Source organism: Diachasmimorpha longicaudata, chromosome 13 (assembly GCF_034640455.1).
Source record: "Diachasmimorpha longicaudata isolate KC_UGA_2023 chromosome 13, iyDiaLong2, whole genome shotgun sequence".
Lineage (NCBI taxonomy): Eukaryota > Metazoa > Arthropoda > Insecta > Hymenoptera > Braconidae > Diachasmimorpha > Diachasmimorpha longicaudata.
The window spans coordinates 6,150,384-6,167,555 of NC_087237.1; the positions used below are offsets into that span (position 1 = coordinate 6,150,384).

Below are 17,172 nucleotides of genomic sequence, written 5' to 3' on the forward strand. Positions count from 1 at the left end.
CTGGAGCCCTAGAAAAATCGGAAATCTCCTCAGGAATCGAATGGCGCCAACCAAATTACTCTAGCTATGATATTTCCAAAGATATGGGCAAAAAAAGGGGTGAACAGTCTAGAGAAGGGGAGAAGACAAGGAGCTATGGAGAAGGTGAACGTGACCGCCGCGCCCCCTCGTGCCCCTTACGAGATATTGTCGCCTGTATTTCACTTCGCAATATCTTCCAAAATCACACCTTCGTCAGAGGTCTGATCGTTGTTTTCCTCCAGCGGACGAGTTCCCTGACTCTTCTCACCTGGAGATTACGCTCATTAGGCATTGTATCCCGGAGCCTGACGGCAGCTAGTGGTGTATTTTGGGAGGAGCGTCTGAAATTTTTAATTTTCAAAACTTCTTTAAATTTTATTCTGGAACAATCGTGAATTGGGATAATGGAGTTGAGGGAAAATGATTTGCCAGGTACTCTGCACTGGCCTACTGACAAGGCCCACCTGAAGATCCTGAGCGCTGACACTATTGGAGATACTGCGTACAGTCGAAGTTGGGTTCTAAAAGTCATATTTGCTATGGGAAAGGTAATTTTGACTAACCACATGAGACTCAATGAAAATCATGAAAATGAAAACCAATAATTTCTTGCTCTAATCATGTTCACAATCGTGAAAAAATGACAATTTAATTATTTGTTCAGTGTCACTTAGAACGACGTTCCTGCGTGGACGTGGAGCAAAACTTATGTTACTTGTGGGACATGACAGCGAACAAGGATGTCGCAACATTTATGGTTGATCATTTTTTTCTATCATTTGCCCAGAGAATCTTGACAACCTCAAACGATGCCAGACTGAAGGTATAGTCAACTCACAAGAAGAGACTTCCAATTTATTTTATAGCAAATTATTTTTTTAGAAATGTTCTTTCGCTTTAAATCCTTCCCTGTAATTCGAAATAATCGAACCTAACTCACAGGAAATAGTCACGGGAATACTTGGGAACATCTGCTGTTTTCGCGAACTTCTGTCTACAGTGGGAAATGATGTAATTCTGATCAGGGCCACACTCAATCAACTACTTGATCATGACACGCAGACTATCATTCAAGTCGTGAGGATACTCCAGACTGCAATGTGGAAACCAGAGTACTCAATGCACAAAGTGCAGTTTGCGGAAGATGCAGATGCACGTGTACCGTGGATGGACCAGTTCCACCAGTGCAGGTTTCTTGGCGAAGCTTTATGTTTTATTCTAACGAGTTCAAAGAATGGTAAATAACAATAATTTTCCCCCTAAAAAATGTATGAATCAGATAGTACTGATAACAGTCGGAGACCTAAGCTTGGATCGTTTTTCAGAACAATTATTGACAGATGTCGTGAATCTCGTGAACTCCATGATGTACGTCGAGTTAGACAAATCTTTCTCCTTCCGAAAAGTGTTCAACATGAAGTCCCTCGTAGCAAGTCTGGTGGAAGCCCTTTTGCAACTGATATCAGAACAGTCGGAGGATGAAAGTCACAGCAGAACACAGGTAAAAACCGTCGAGAAATGGCTGGAGATTCTACTGAAAATCATGGCGGTCGCTTTACCGAATGTACGACATGTTCTCACAGACAGTAAATCTATTGTCGACCTCTTAACACGAATCCTAAAACCCTACAAAATCGCTGATAATTTAAGGATGGCTCTCGTAGACAAGTCAGTAATAGTCGACTGCATTCATCAGTGTATTGAACTTGTCGAGTGGTTTCAAAAGAATGGATTTGAGGTTGATTCCGAACCAGTTGCTGTTATACTGGAGTTCATGTATCAGTTGGATAATTTGCTGAGTACTGAGTTCAACGATGTAGAGGTGAGCGTGTCAGTGCAGGAGCTTCAAAATTTTCTTCAAAATTACTGGACAACGTTGCGGACCCCTGGAAGGCTTAACATACCAGAACTTCTGGAACTTTTACCAGCAGAAGTGAAAGACTACTTGACAACTAATCTAGACGAAAACAATTCAGTAGATCAGAACCTCCCGCAGTGAGTGAATTATTTCGTTCGATTATTGTATTGGGATAAATGTCAGTTGTTGGTGGGTCAGTAGGCTTTAATTGTTTTGGAACTGAAGTGCAACAAATATGAATAGAACGATAAATATTATTTTTACGGGGTCACATATTAATTTTAAATGAGTTATGCAATTAAAGAAATTATTTTTATTTTCCGTTAAAACTGTCAAACACGTATTTGTCAACTTTACAGTATTTATCAGGTAAACCGATTAAAAATTATGAAAACGCGACGTTTGATTTTGTAAAATATCAAATAAAATTGATGATTATTTTCTACATGAATATTAAATTAAATCTCTAGATGAATATTTCAAAATGTGACAATTCTTTGGGGCTGAAACAACTGGTATTTGGCAAGTGACCTCCAAATCCTAATGAAATTTCCTGATGAAATTTATTTCTGAAAATTCCAAAATAAAAATGGACTTTATGAACCCATGAATCGACAACCTAGTCAATTCTGTTATGGTCATAGACACAGAGCAGATTTATGACAATTATAGATCGGTGGTGGGGATGTGAAGATGCCTCTCAGCATGAGATTTCTGTCGCACATGCACGAACCAACACATGAACGGGCTACTATGTGGCCTTGTGTTGCTCTCTCTCTCTCTCTATCTCTTTTGCTCGGGTCGATGGTGTGGCTCACACGAAGTATCGGGGGAGGACAATCTTCATGTTATTTGCAAAATAACTCGAGGACAATCCGAATTCATCGAGATTAATAATAAACATCTGATAGAAGAGATAAACAGTTGATCCTAGCCTGATTGGCAGCTGTTCCAATTCATATGAATCAATGATCCTGTCGACTTGTTGGTTATAATATATTGCACAAGAGCTTTAAGGATTTATTTGGAATCAATTGTACGATATACGTTGATAATTTTAGCATTCATTTGATAAGGACAAATATACGATTTTAAAGCGATGCCAGAGACTGCCTGCGAAGATGTGAGTAAATTTTATTTTAAACTGTACGTGGTGACGTTTGCACACGCTGCGGAGTGTCGAAGGGGGGATTATGCATACGCGATTCTGTTTCATTCATTTATCCTCTGTCCAGCTGACCACCTTGAAACGGAGTCATGTTTTCATGAGGGATCCCGACAATGTGAAGAGAATCATTGGGAAAATCAGGAGGGATGGACCTGACAAACTCCAGGTAAATTTTTAAAGATTATTTTTAATGTTTATCTTTTGAGATTAACGACTGACGTTTGGGGACTGGGGATACTCCGTCTATTGCAGATCATCAGTGACTTTGATCAGACTATTACCAAACAACATGTCGATGGAAAATGCTTGCGCAGCAGTTTTGGTGAGTTTTTATTGTGTTTTTTGGGGATTGGGTACGTTTGGTGCAATTCTGCAGCTCATTAAATTCCAACTCACATGTGCCAAGTGTACTGCGTACGTTCTATTTTGTATTTAGGTTGTGCTTTGAGAATAAACTTTTTTTCCACAATAAAAAAATGGGGGACGTTCCGTAAATTCATGGACATAGTCCAAAATTCCTTTAGATTCTGAATGGAATGCTCTACGCAGTTCTGTCTGGCATTTCAGGAATTTTTTACAAATGTAAACAAATACCCTCGGAAACGAAAGCGATGTCCACGTCCCTCTACCACAAGTATCAGCCGATGGAGGTGGATCCCCACCTCGACGAGAAGGCAAAGATCAAAGCAATGGAGGATTGGATGATCGAGACTCAGAATTTACTCAAGAACATTGAGTTTGACACGGCTGAACTCGACGACGTGGTCCAGATTCACGGCTCCTCCTTGAGGGACGGGACGCGGCAGCTCCTTGAGAGGCTACAAGCTGCCAATGTACCAGTGCTGGTGTTCAGTGCTGGCCTCGGTGATGTGGTTGAACAAGTCTTGAGGCATCACAATGTCTACCTGGATAACGTCAAGATCATCTCGAATTTCCTCAAGTTCAGGGACAGTAAACTTGACGGGTTTAAGAACGACGTGCTCATTCACGTGTTCAATAAAAATGAGAAGGCCGTTGATACGGAGTATTTCGGGGTTCTGGAGGGGAGGAACAACGTTATCCTCATGGGGGACATAACCGGGGACGCCACGATGGCGGATGGTGTCAACGATTGCCAAGCTATTCTCAAAATCGGGTTTTTATACGGAAATGTGAGACTTTTTGATTTATATCCGGAGTTTTCTGGCATTTGCAGACATTCAATGTTTGAGGAATATGGAAATTTATTGGAGGAACGGGGAAAATGTCGGTCAATTCAAATTTATGGGAGAATTTGACATTATGAATCTTTGGGCAATAGAAAAATGAGAATTTATTTTTGTAGAATGTTTCGGATTTCCATTAATTTTTAGATTTTTCATCAAAAATTATTTTATGCATAACTTGGATAATATTCTTTACAGGTGGAACAGCGTCTTCCATCCCACATGGAGGCCTTCGACATAGTCCTAGTTGACGACCAGACAATGGACGTCGTCAACGAAATTTTAAACGAAATGTTTTGACAATTTTTAAGACACATTGAACATGAAGAGGATCATTGAACCTTCCGATACATAGGGAGTAGTGGAGGGGAGGGGGGCATAAATCAACGATTGGATTAGGTCATACTTTTATCGACATCTTTTGAAATGTAATTTATTTCCTCGCCGTTGTCGATCTTCTTACAACGAATGATATCGATATATATTTTGTATTTTTTTTCTGGATACTTTAAGAGTACTTTTTTGGCATCTGTTGAGAGAAAATAAAATAAATTGAGGAGATGGAAAGAGATTTTACTGTTTGAATTATTTCTTTTACATAACTAGTGTTTTAGGCTTCTCAAGATGAAATTAAAGTTTCTGTTTGTTGGGTTACATTACAATGAAGCTGAGAGGACATTAAACTTTTTATTGATAATTGAATGACAATGAGAGGCTCTCTTACCTTATTAACTTAGTGAGATTCTAAATACTTGATGTTTGTCTTTATTTTGATAATTTACAAACAGGATTATCCACTCGATAACGACTTCATTCCCTGTTGAGAAAGAGATCAGTTGTTTATTAACAATTGCTTGAATGCTATGTATTTAAACAAAACATGAGGCTTTTCTGATGCACCCAAAGAACCTCTCGAGTAAATCTCTCAGATTGCTTTCCCTCGAAGAAACCGAGAAAAATTCTTCAACTTATTGAATCGATCACTCAATGATTGGATTCCCCCACTCGGCTCTGCTCTGTCGACAGGCAAATGTTTTCAAAGGTGTTCCATCAATTTCCGAGCTCAATGACACATGTTTTGCTTGTAAATGGCGCTGAAGTTTATTCACGAAGCTGATAGGCAACAGGGAAATGACAAAAAATGGTGAAATTCCTCCAGATCTTCGTCGTTCCCTCAGGCAATATTCAGCAACATTTGGTAACCCCCCAGACTCTTCCCCGATAATCGCAAATGACGATCAAACCAAAACACAATTATCGACAAAATGGAGGCATTGGAATATTTGTTGGGCTTGAAATTTCAATAGATTCAACTGTCGATACGACCCAGAGACGCGTTCTTGCCTGGGAATCATCAGTGTCAACTGGCAGACCGGCATGTCGAACCTGTACAATATCTCACGCTCTTTACGATCGTGTTTTTCAGTGAACTTTAGTGACGATTAATTGTGTTTTTATGGGACAAGACAAAGGACAATTCGTTGATGATCTGTGGGCATATTTTTGGGAATTATGAGTGAAGTTAGTGAGAAAAGACGAGTTTACAGTGAAATTTCCGATGAATCGACACGGCATTGGGTCGCCTCCGGACGACTCTTGTCCCCGTGGCAGGATAGAAATAATAATAGTGGCAAAGGAATGCTCAGGAGAAGGTGAAGACGATTTTAATTCCATTCAGGATGAGTATGACTTGATTTCATACCTAATAAAGAGCTTCAGGACGAAATACCAACATATATTTTTTTACAATCGAGGAAATTCCATATAAATCATTATTATTATTAATTTTGTGATCATCTAGAAGTTATTTGCTTCGTGACACCATATCGTGGTGTTTGTTCACTTGCTGTTGAGCAATTGAAGGTGATTGGGAAAGAATTAATAAACTAGTTGAGGGAGAAAAACGTTGGAAAGTTTTTTAGCAGGAAAAAAATTTGAAAAATAGTTTGACGATGTTATCACATGTTAAATGAGATGATAATTACCTCAGAATTATTTAAGAAAAAATATATGATCGGAGAAAACTAAAAAATGAATCATTACCCTTGAAGTCTCTCTTCCCAGCCCCATTTCAATTCTTCACTATCTCCTATTCACATGTTTATGGCTATTTCGTGGCTTTAACTCTGCCTCACACTTACCATCCATCACTTCACCTTAACAATTGTTATTATATTGCTCCAAGTGCAGTACGATAAGCCTCGCCGAGCAATTTCAACCCGATAACATAGTAGTTTGAACTTGACTTTGACAACATGTGCACCGTGGTCTTGAGACTGAGGGGTTATTGTTGTTAAAACTCATGGATAATTATCAAGAAATTGTTCGAGAATCGCATGATTCATTGATTTGTTGTAGGCTCAGTTTTAACAGTGACAGGATGGCGAATTCTCATCGCCAAGTAGTCAATGACTTCGAGGACGAGAGTGATTACGTTGACGTGACAAAGAGTGAATTAAAAACAGGTAATTTGAGGGGAACGTGAAGTAATTTCAGTCACTTTTTTCACTCGTCATCGTTAATTTAATTTTTCCACGTGGATTTTTTATATTTTTCTATTTGCAGTGGACAGTTCGACGTGGGACGATGAGACGAATAATTCAGACAGTGACGTAAAGTCCAAGTAAATCACATTTTTCGTTCAACAAGTTGGATCTGACAATTCGTGAATTTTTTCCGGTTGTGAAATGGTTGACAGATGATCATGAGAATTTATATGTAGCTTTGATGACTTGTTGAATTGTTTTGGAATTTGTGGAGATCGATGTCAACCACGTCACAATGATTTAGACACTGCTATTGATGGATTATCATCCTCGAAGGTTTGATGAGGCATTCAGCGAGGGATCAACAACGTCGTCAGCTTACAAAGATGGAGATCACAACACTGAAGTTGAGCTTCGGGTGCGGGTCCGCCGGTTCGACGAGGAGAACGCCTGCCTTCGAGATGAATTGGTTCGAGTTGAGGAATTGGCCAATGATTACCAACGACAGTTGCATCTACTACAAGAGAGATTGTAATTCATTATAAATTATTCATTATAAATTCCACAATTGTGACAAAATATTTTGTTCCTGGGAAATTGTTGCAGTGATCAGATGCGAGAAAAGTACGAGCAGTTAGTGAAAGAGAATGACGAGCAGAAGGAAAAGATAACTACGGCAGAGCTACAGGAGAGACGAGATCAAGTGTTACTCCAAAAACTAGAGAAAGAGCGTAATGCACTTCTTGAGAAATTAAACGGCGATGTATGTGAATACTTAATTATTACCACGTTGTGTTTAAAAATTGTATGGAATTAATTATTTTTATGTAGAAGGAAATGTTCAATGGCACCCTCGAACAATTGAACCGAGATAAACTCTATTGCCATAAGAAATTAGCAATGTGTGAGGCTAAATTAGAGGAGAAGGAGATTCTGTGTGTCACTCTGCAGAAGAATCTTGATGAGATGAATGAACTAATCACGGGGCTGGAGGAAAATTACGAGAACAAAATTCGAGTGAGTTTGGAGATAAAAAAATTATCATTTTTATTATGAGAGGCATTATTTGAATTATTATCTTGAATTATCCTGAATTATTGTCAATTATTAGTGAAATAATGGATAAAGAATAAATAGCTGCTTACTATGCGGAATAATTGCCAACTGACTGGGTTGCATAATGTGATTTTTTTAATTAGCTGCGATATAATATATGTTCAGACTAATTATTATTTTTTAATACAAATTTTCTGATCTATAATCGGGGAATTGTCTGACATTGAATTTATTTTCAGTGTATGCAAGACAAGAGTGACGACTTGACGAGTGAAAACGTCGAGTTGAAGATGCGGCTGTTGACCCTCGATTGCCCACCACCCTCCCTGGATCAAGAGGTAGGTCGTGACAATCAAAAATAGACTCAATGAAGATAACGAGGAATTTATTCATTCGCAGGTTTGTCTGACGTCGACGAGGTATTTAGACTCCTCAGATGAGAATCTAAAGTGCCGGAGCGATCAGAAGGTACAACTGGAGGAGTCGTTGTATGCAGAGTTAAAGGCCTCCGTGAGTTAATAACAATTGGTACAAGAGAAATTCGAAAATGAATTTCTAGTAATGGTGTTGGTATTTTTTTTAGGGGTTTTCCATTTACGACAAAAAATGTGAATCGAAAATTCGAGAGCTGGAACTGGAGGCTGATTGGTGCAACAGTGAGCTCGTCGAGGCTGGACGAGAAATTGATAAGTACGATTGCAAAATCCTCATTCTGTAAAAAAATATAAAATGATTTTCCACTTGCAGACTCATCAACATTGTTCGAAAAACAAGGAGATATGCTTCTCGATCAAGTACCCCTCAACGCTTCAACACTTCCCAACTAGACATATCCCCAATCCTCCTGGTATTCGACAGAATAAAAGAACTATCTCACGAGGTGAGTCCAAAAAATCACTCCCCACAATGTTCAGTGATCCACGTCACAGATAAAAACAGTTCCATTATCATGATAATGTTGTCAGCTTTCCATGCAACACTAAGTCTCTTTTCAGGTATCAGAAGCCCTGAGGAAGCCATCAACGACTGATTCGAGTTCACAGGTCTCAGCCGATTCCCGAATAACCAGAGAACACCTCAAAGAATTTTGCATCCCAACGTTTGAAGATTATCTCCGCTCACCGTGAGTAATTCAATCCCCAGTGATCCATTTATCTTGAATGAATTGAGTCATTCCAGGTGATTATCCTTTAATGACTTTATTCGTCAATCGAGGGAGCATTTTCATGATCAAACGAAATATCTATAAGCAGCCGCAAAAATAACGACAGGTTGTGCCAATCTCCGCTGCAAGGCCATGAGTTACGCGACGTATAAATAGAGAGTCCGCAATGCTGTCCTTCGGAAATTGCCGGGTTATACAGAGTCATGGTTTATGTTTGTCGACCCGATTGCACAGTTTTCCCAAAAGTTAATGCCATTTTTTCATAATATTTGCAAGACATGAGTAAAAAAAATATCAGCAGAAAACAAAATTCGATTTCCTCAATAGGTCATCATTTTAATTTGTTTTTGTATCAATTAAAAATTAGTGAAACTTTTGAATTATGCTTTAATTAGTGCAACGTGCTGCGATTTTTAATTTTTCACAGTTTCTAAAGCATTGGAAATTTTGTTGTCAATATTTCTCGTCGAATTAATTTTTATTGCTGCAGTTCTTCGCGTTCGGTGAGAACAGAAAGAGAACAATCCAGAAATATAATTTGTTTAATATTCTATTCAAGCTCACGTCAGTATTTTTCCGTTTTCGTGGCTATCCCTCATCGCTCCACAATGAAATACTCAGTAGAAGAGAAAAATCTTGGAGTTCTGTGTTCTGCATCACTTCCACACGAAACCAAAATTCCCAATTAACGTCATCGCTCATTATTTATCACGAAAAACCTCAAACAAATCCCCCAATGAACCCTAAACCCCGCCAGGCAAAAAATATCCCCCAAAAAAGTCCCATCAAATCCATAACAGCATTTGAGCCTCAGGAATTGAATTTCTCGTCGAAGTGGTTATCCTCGCAATGACCCTGGTGTCTCCAATCAGCTCCACACATACCTCTTCGCGCCCCTCGTAATTGGGTTAATATCAATGTTAACCAGATGTGGACACAACAATTCCGCATCGTCCGGACGTTCTAATGACTCTAATGCGCCTGACAAATGTTCCTCCCCCTCTTGATCAGCTCCAGGGGTAAAAAAAAAATGAGAGAATCCATAAAAAAATGGCTTAAACCACTGGCTTCCTTGATTCCCCTTTCCGCTCTTACCATAATTTCGCTGTCTGTCGTTTACCTTGACAATTTGATCTCTCTCGGTCATGCAGTCGGAGAGGCTCTCGCGAATGGTAATACCTCTCGTAAAACTCGTTCACATATTTTTTTCATTACTCATTTCTTCATGTTCCAGTCGCTGCATTAATTCCCATTCCACCTAAATCTCTTTTTGTTCTTCATTCCCCACCGCTTGCTGACATACGAAGTTATCTCGCGCTCATTCGGTTGGCGGGATGGGAAGACACTGTCAAACGGGTGGTGGAAGAGTTGCTTGTTGCACGCGTGTGCAGGGAAATCAAAATTATCAAAATTTATTGAGATAAAACTTGTGAATGGAATCTAATTAACATTGATGCATATCCTCTGTTCGTCTGAATCATAGACTGTTGTTGATGTGAGTACTTCCTCGTCTAATAGTCTCTAGTTGCCAATTGGAGAATCTCGTTTCCTGATTGAACGTTGCACGATGCAATTTGTTTATACAATTAGCTCCCAAGGTCCCTGAGCAACGACTAGATTCCCTCGTCTGCAAATCAATGTGCTAAATCCACTCTTGATTTTGATTAAAATAATCCTGAGTAACAAAAGTCCTGAGCAATCGGAAAATTAGATTGTTCTCGGAGAATTAATTTGAGAGCTAGTGTCAATTGGTCATTGCAGGGGGTTTTATTTTTTTTAATGGTAATACAACTGTAATTTATTAGTTTGGTCTAATATTATTTTGTTTATTTGTTTATGTTGTTTGGAGTTGATAGGATCCAATTCACGTTTCTTGACGTATTTTCGTTGGAATTAAATTTCGTTAAAAATTGAGAAAGAAAATTCGCTCCCACAGCCGCAGGCGATCCTCAATGACTATTTATTTGTCTTTCCCAGGATCAAGGTGTCGGTACCAAAGGAAATAAAGTCACTGAGTGTATTTTTGACGTGTAAACCGCCAGAGATCAAGGACAAAATCGTGGAGTTGGCTGGTGACAGGCAGTTGGGTCTTGATATTAAAAATAATGTGACAAATATCGAGGACCTAGGGTCATCGAACGCTGTTGGTTCAATGTCTGCTGTAGCATCTGCATCGCACGACGACATATCTTCATTTTTTGTTAAAATTCAGAGTGAAACGAAAATAAATTCATGCACTGGGGAAGTTCGTAGGATTTTGCCAGTGGGTCAGGGGAATCTGTCAGTGAGTGAAGTGACTCCAGTGGATTGTTCCATCGGGGGAGAACAGCTGCGAGACATTCAGAGTCATCGGAGAGCTGGTAAATCTGATATGTCGTTGGGTCAAAAAATTCCGAGGAGAAAAATATCGGTGTTTCAACGATCTTTTGACATTGACACGGTGTTCGAAGTTCAGGACGGAGGTGGTGTTGCAGAGTCTCACACACTCAGTGAACGATGTGGATCAATGACTGACAGCTCTCCTCCGAGAGTTTTGATTGGTGATGACGGTGATGATCGGTTGAGAATTGAGGGTGTCACTGGGTACAGGAGCACAACTGACACTAGTCAATTGAGCGATTCGTCCGGAGATTCACCCGCTAGACTCACCACCTGGACCGAGGAGGACCACTCTGTTGATCATCTTGAGGCGAACATTCAGGGGAATTTTTTGGCACCGGCTAGACTGAAGTTAGACGGACTCCGGGGTACGGAGGGTACTGCTGGGGATTTGGCGGTGAGGAGTAGCTGCCGGTCGGGCGATGAGAGCAACGGCAGTGGGGAAGTCACTGGGGATGGGACAACATCAGTTACACACGCGATGTCGAGTGGCGAGGACAGCTCCGATGATTCTGAGTCGGATTCCACGGGGTTGGGGGGAAAGTTGGAGGAGGTGACAGGGAGTGATAGGGGAAGGTGGATTAATAATCCAGAGTCAAGGGGGAGTGATGACAGGAGTGGATCTAAGGCGACGAGGGATGTCAGAGACGAGGTATTTTTGGAATTAGGGGAAAAGTTTTTTTGAGATTTTTTTTTTCTTTTGGAAGAGGGATGAACAAGACGGGGTTTATTCCTGTGAGGGGGGCGGGGTGGAGGGAGAAATGGAGTGAGTGGTGTGGGTACGTTCGTCATTGACAATTGTTCGGACGATTGAGTCAATGAACATTACTTGACAAATTCTGCGGGTTGTAAAGTATTTTTATATGCCATTACAGTAATTAAATTTCATTTTTTCTTACCTCAATTGGCATGAAGTCATTCAACAACAACGAACACCAGCAATTTCAAATTTTCAATGACAAACTTCTTCGAAATTCCAGTGGAAAGATTTATGTAATAAAATTTCCAAGAAGTTTTGTACTCTATTTCATAGACATCAATTTTTATTTTCCTCATCAACGAGCATTTCCCAGAATTTTACACAATCAAATCAAAGCCCATGTTTTTACTGCTTTTGATTTATTCTTCTTCCTCGGATAAATAGCAATTGTGATTGCATAGCAATTGATATTAATTGCGTAGCTACGAACTTCCGGGTGGTTGATTAATTAGTGTTGATTAATTTGTACTTGGTGATTTGTGAGCGAGTTTGTCGGACTTGACTGACGATGGAAATTATATTTTGGGGACAAGGGGACGGGGTTGTACGTTTTTTGAGGAGTTTTATTGGGTTCCAGCGAGCACCTAGGATCAGGCGATCGATGAGTGATGGGGAGATAATCGATACTGGCGGGGGTGACGCCTGTCGAGGGTGTAGCAATGGCCAGGGGGAGGACAAGAGGCAGGGGAGCTTCAAGAAGGAAGTTGATGCGGTCGCCTTTCCCAGTCTCACGAACGGGAGACTACAGGAGTCCGGAATTGCCCAAATTTCGGACAGTGAAGATCTTGAGTGAGTTCATTCTTCATTTTATTAATTGTTAAATTTTTATTAAGCTAATTAAAATTGTTTCGGTATTTGGTTTTGATTGTTTTTAGAGGAAAAGACTTGACCGAGGAGGAACTCGAGGTAACTCTCATTTATTTATAATCATTTAAATTAATTCAGTCGAGAAATCCAAAAGATCAATTTCTCTCTCTAAAATATTTCGAAAAAAATATATTGCAGTAAATACCTTCGACATATAGTACAATAATATAATGTAGAAGGAAAATCATTTCTCTTCGTTCCTATGTTACCCTTTAACCCCCTAATCTCGAGCGATTTCCTGATAATTTACCTGAAAATCCACAAACTCCAGAGGAAATTCGTAGCATTTTCCCTGGGTCTCTGCACAGACCGAGTGACACTGCCTCGACGAAGAGCTCTAGCCCTTCGTCAACGAGATTACACTGAGCACGATCTCGCCGTTGAGATCGCAAAAATGCACCAGAGTATTCAGGCAAGCAAAAAAATATAAATAAATCCATTCGTGAAATATCTCAAATTATTAGACGATTATGAATACTCTAGGAGTTTGCGCCCCTCTGCTTCGACAGCGAAACGGTCGAGAGGATCGAGCTTGCATGCCACCAGGTAGACATAATAGCCCAGTGTGCGCACAGAGTGTCTTGCACTGCTGAGACACTCGGTGCCATACAACAGGAGCACCGAATATCACGGGCCATATCCCTTGCCGATCGGTTTCTGAAGATACTGAGGAGTAGGTGCGAAAAACTTGGGGCTGAACTGGCCGAGAAAAAGTGAGGGATTTTTATTCGATAGGGATTAAGGCTATGCAAGTACTGAAGATCAATAAAAAGATTTTGTGATAAAACTAAAAATTATTCTCTAATGTTTCTTCCAAAAATTCTAACTTCAGTAAAGAAATGTAGAGATACTGAACTCTTGCTGAAGAGTTTGAATAAATCTTGTGTATTTGTTTGTAATTAGGTAATTAGAAACGTTTGCAAATATTCCTTTATTTATTTGGGTCCAAAGTTAATCACAAAAGGTACTTGGATAGTGTTAATTCAGTTATGAAGAGGTTTTGTTTTCTGGAGGGTGAGAATTCACTGGGAATTGAACATCTTCTAGGCGAGTCCTAGCGGAAAACAACATTGTGATTGACGAGGGCGGCGGAGAGGGCGAGGGAATTTCCTCGGCTGTGAGATATCGCGCTCTGTCACCCACCACCAATCGTACGATGGTACATTAATGAAAATAAATATGAAGCTTCATTTGCTACTGGGATTTATCAGTCTCGGGCTTTTGATTTTACTCACAATTGCTGCTTTTGCCAGGGCCTGGGGAACTAAGCACTTATTATTCATGAATAATATTTTTGCAGATGGCTAGGAGACGTGCGAGTATTGCTACGATTTTCCGGCCCATTGGCATCGCCCAAGAAGTGACAAAAGTAATTTTAGGGGAATTGTTGTGAGAGAGTTGTGAAGGTGAAGTGGAACTGAAAAAAATCCCACCAATATAATATTCAGAACGATTCAGCTCCAGCTCTCTCACTCAGATATCATTGCGAAAATTTGCCGCTAATTGAATGGAATATTTTAGGATAATATTAGACAGAGGAATTCGGTCTCCGGTAGAGTCACCATAAGGAGGCCCTCGTTCAGTTCCGAGCCGCAAAGATTCGAAGCTGAGAAGTTGACCAGAACAGAGTAAGAATTTTGTTTGGGCGAGTAATAGAGTTGTTTTCGAAGTGTGGAATATTGATGAATGACTTTTTGGAAAACAGTTCAAGCAGCGTTGGAGAACTGCGGGAAATCTTCGAGCAGGCAGAGTCACGGCGTACGTCACGAGAGGAGAATAATAATTTGGTGCGAAGCCAAATGATAGTTTGTGAAAATGAGACTGTGGAACGCAGGATGTCTAGTAGTAGGGAGGAGCCGATCATCGAGACTTTGCAGGAGGAGCAGGAACATGAGTTGCATGAGGAGGAAATATCAAGGTTTTTATTTTTTTTTCTGCTATTACTTCACGCCTGACTTGACCCGTTTTTCTAAGACAATTTTTTTCAGTAATTTCATTTTTTAATTATCTATTCATTGAACAAATTTTTTTGAGAAAAATCATCACAAATTTCGGGATAGGAAGAGTCTTATCAATTATGTTTTCTAATCAATTGTGTCACTCATGAGGTCATTAAACGGCTGCGAATTTTGTCTCTGATGTTGTAATATTTTTTAAATGAAAAAATCACTGGATAATTTCCAAGTAATGACTCGTCAATCATCGCCAGCTTCTCAAGAACAAGACTGACCTTCGCGACAGCCGCAAACAATCTCCTTTCGTGGCGTCTGGTGCTCTGGTGTGCAATAATCACCTTCTTCATCGGCTTCTACGTGAAAGACGCACTCTCGATAACCAGCCCCTGTTCCGGAACGCCCTTACGATGGTGGTCCTTCGAGGAGGTCCTGAGTCGTCACGCTCACGTCAGAAACACAGCTCCACCACCGATTTAATTATGTTTCCGTTATTTTTAAATTGAAGTAATTGTGCGATCGAAATAGTGTTCATTACTGTTTTTTTTGTAATAAAGAAAATATTCTTCCCTATTTATGAGGATTATGGTCTCTGACTCATCTCGGTAATAACCACAATGAACTCGTAGTTCTGCTCATCAAGACAAAATTCGTCTAATTATTTATTTATCTGCAACATTGATAATATTCGTGAAAAAAATTCCCCCGAAAGCTGAAGCATGAGTTAATTTCTCATTTTACTTGAAATTTGAATCCCGGAAGTGGTTCTATGCACCAGTGGAAGTTGAGCAGCGCCTCTTCACGATTCTCCAGTGATTCGTTCATTCTTTCGTGACCCAGCGCACCAAAAAGAAGGATAACGTGAGTATTCCAATTTATTTCTGAGTTTTTTCAGTATTTTTACGTTCAATCATCAAAGATGAAGCTGATACTTGTCAAATATAATTATTGGCGCTATAATAAACAAAAAAAAAATAATCTATAAAACTTAAACATGGAAATCTTTCGCCATGTGCTCGTACGAAAAGTGAGGTTAGAAAATCCCTGACGTTCTGCCTCATTAGCAAATATCGGGTACAATACTTCTCTTCATTCATATATAAATAATTAAATAATTGATTAACAGAATGGCGGACGCTGCTCCAGCCGCTCGCGGTGGTTTTCGTGGTGGGTTTGGTAACCGTGGAGGTTCAGGCGATCGTGGAGGCCGTGGTGGCCGTGGGGGACGCGGTCGTGGCCGCGGCCGTGGACGTGGACGTGGCAAGGAGGATCAGAAGGAGTGGATTCCAGTAACCAAGCTGGGGCGTCTCGTCAGGGATGGAAAGATCCGCTCCCTGGAGGACATTTACCTCTTCTCCCTTCCCATTAAGGAGTACGAGATCATTGATCAGTTCATTGGCACCTCCCTCAAGGATGAAGTTCTCAAGATCATGCCTGTCCAGAAGCAGACACGTGCTGGTCAGCGTACCCGTTTCAAGGTGGGTTTTTTTATTTCAAAAAATTTCCTTTTAATGTTTTCTCACAATTGACAAGTCCGTAAAAGCCTCCATTAATTGATCACTGAAAGTAATTAATGACAGTGATAGAAAAAACTTGAAAATGAAAAAAGAAATAACTTTCAATCTCTTCTCCACAGGCTTTCGTAGCTATTGGAGACAGCAACGGTCACATTGGTCTGGGTGTCAAGTGCTCTAAGGAAGTGGCAACCGCCATTCGAGGTGCCATAATCCTGGCCAAGCTCTCAGTAGTCCCAGTGCGTCGTGGATACTGGGGCAACAAAATTGGTAAGCCCCACACAGTCCCCTGCAAGGTGACTGGCAAGTGTGGATCTGTTCAGGTGAGACTCATCCCAGCACCCCGAGGTACTGGCATTGTCTCAGCCCCAGTCCCCAAGAAGCTGCTCCAGATGGCTGGTATTGAGGATTGCTACACATCAGCCCGAGGCTCCACCTGCACACTTGGCAACTTCGCTAAGGCCACATATGCTGGTATCGCCAAGACATACGCTTATCTCACTCCAGATCTGTGGAAGGATATGCCATTGTCTGAAGCTCCTTATCAAGAGCATGCTGATTGGTTGTCCAAGAACCACAGGCCTGTTGCTGCGGGCCAGCGAGCCACTGAGACTGCCTAATGAGTTTCAATAAATTGACACCTGATCTATAATTACTTTGTTCTTATTTCTAAACCCATTATCCTTCCCAATGCGGTTTTTCCTTAAATCATAACCGTTGATGTCTTATCTAGTGTTCAGA

At 40.4% G+C, this 17,172-nt stretch overlaps 4 protein-coding genes across 8 annotated transcripts; all 4 read left to right on the plus strand.

Moving 5' to 3' along the window:
- The first annotated feature begins 183 nt into the window (after positions 1–183).
- On the plus strand, positions 184–2,354 carry LOC135168845 (protein saal1-like). The gene is made up of 4 exons (XM_064133430.1): positions 184–569; positions 686–844; positions 964–1,258; positions 1,347–2,354. Exons 1-4 carry the CDS (start codon positions 426–428, stop codon positions 2,018–2,020), a joined length of 1,272 nt encoding a protein of 423 aa, XP_063989500.1. The 5' UTR covers positions 184–425; the 3' UTR covers positions 2,021–2,354.
- Positions 2,355–2,495: 141 nt separating this feature from the next.
- Positions 2,496–4,823, plus strand: LOC135168864 (7-methylguanosine phosphate-specific 5'-nucleotidase). The gene is made up of 5 exons (XM_064133467.1): positions 2,496–3,002; positions 3,115–3,213; positions 3,300–3,369; positions 3,615–4,198; positions 4,451–4,823. The coding sequence occupies exons 1-5, from the start codon at positions 2,979–2,981 to the stop codon at positions 4,550–4,552; spliced, it is 879 nt and encodes a 292-aa protein (XP_063989537.1). The 5' UTR covers positions 2,496–2,978; the 3' UTR covers positions 4,553–4,823.
- Positions 4,824–5,610: 787 nt separating this feature from the next.
- Positions 5,611–15,490, plus strand: LOC135168800 (uncharacterized). Of its 5 annotated transcripts, none has more exons than XM_064133332.1 (21): positions 5,615–5,904; positions 6,611–6,717; positions 6,818–6,875; positions 7,075–7,269; positions 7,345–7,501; positions 7,570–7,755; positions 8,034–8,132; positions 8,194–8,304; positions 8,378–8,484; positions 8,542–8,674; positions 8,790–8,917; positions 10,937–11,990; positions 12,676–12,887; positions 12,974–13,004; positions 13,237–13,377; positions 13,449–13,678; positions 14,013–14,124; positions 14,266–14,334; positions 14,487–14,593; positions 14,671–14,883; positions 15,151–15,490. In XM_064133332.1, exons 1-21 carry the CDS (start codon positions 5,765–5,767, stop codon positions 15,395–15,397), a joined length of 3,837 nt encoding a protein of 1,278 aa, XP_063989402.1. In that variant the 5' UTR covers positions 5,615–5,764; the 3' UTR covers positions 15,398–15,490. The 5 variants fall into 5 exon arrangements, with proteins under 5 accessions (XP_063989405.1, XP_063989406.1, XP_063989402.1 ...); XM_064133334.1 differs by having other exon boundaries at positions 15,175–15,490; XM_064133333.1 differs by having other exon boundaries at positions 5,659–5,935.
- Positions 15,491–15,625: 135 nt separating this feature from the next.
- Positions 15,626–17,083, plus strand: LOC135168865 (small ribosomal subunit protein uS5). Its single transcript, XM_064133468.1, has 3 exons — positions 15,626–15,778; positions 16,044–16,395; positions 16,554–17,083. The coding sequence occupies exons 2-3, from the start codon at positions 16,045–16,047 to the stop codon at positions 17,049–17,051; spliced, it is 849 nt and encodes a 282-aa protein (XP_063989538.1). The 5' UTR covers positions 15,626–15,778; position 16,044; the 3' UTR covers positions 17,052–17,083.
- Positions 17,084–17,172: the final 89 nt, after the last annotated feature.

What these genes read in the sequence shown, in the direction of transcription:
- LOC135168845 (XM_064133430.1), top strand. Translation starts at nt 426, where the DNA reads ATGGAGTTGAGGGAAAATGATTTGCCAGGTACTCTGCACTGGCCTACT. An exon ending in CAAACGATGCCAGACTGAAG is followed by an intron (nt 845 to 963) that starts GTATAGTCAACT and finishes CCTAACTCACAG; the next exon opens with GAAATAGTCACGGGAATACT. An exon ending in TCTAACGAGTTCAAAGAATG is followed by an intron (nt 1,259 to 1,346) that starts GTAAATAACAAT and finishes ATCGTTTTTCAG; the next exon opens with AACAATTATTGACAGATGTC.
- LOC135168864 (XM_064133467.1), top strand. Translation starts at nt 2,979, where the DNA reads ATGCCAGAGACTGCCTGCGAAGAT. An exon ending in CAGAGACTGCCTGCGAAGAT is followed by an intron (nt 3,003 to 3,114) that starts GTGAGTAAATTT and finishes TCCTCTGTCCAG; the next exon opens with CTGACCACCTTGAAACGGAG. An exon ending in ATGCTTGCGCAGCAGTTTTG is followed by an intron (nt 3,370 to 3,614) that starts GTGAGTTTTTAT and finishes CTGGCATTTCAG; the next exon opens with GAATTTTTTACAAATGTAAA.
- LOC135168800 (XM_064133332.1), top strand. Translation starts at nt 5,765, where the DNA reads ATGAGTGAAGTTAGTGAGAAAAGACGAGTTTACAGTGAAATTTCCGAT. An exon ending in ATTACGAGAACAAAATTCGA is followed by an intron (nt 7,756 to 8,033) that starts GTGAGTTTGGAG and finishes ATTTATTTTCAG; the next exon opens with TGTATGCAAGACAAGAGTGA. An exon ending in ATGCAGAGTTAAAGGCCTCC is followed by an intron (nt 8,305 to 8,377) that starts GTGAGTTAATAA and finishes TATTTTTTTTAG; the next exon opens with GGGTTTTCCATTTACGACAA.
- LOC135168865 (XM_064133468.1), top strand. Translation starts at nt 16,045, where the DNA reads ATGGCGGACGCTGCTCCAGCCGCTCGCGGTGGTTTTCGTGGTGGGTTT. An exon ending in GTCAGCGTACCCGTTTCAAG is followed by an intron (nt 16,396 to 16,553) that starts GTGGGTTTTTTT and finishes TCTTCTCCACAG; the next exon opens with GCTTTCGTAGCTATTGGAGA.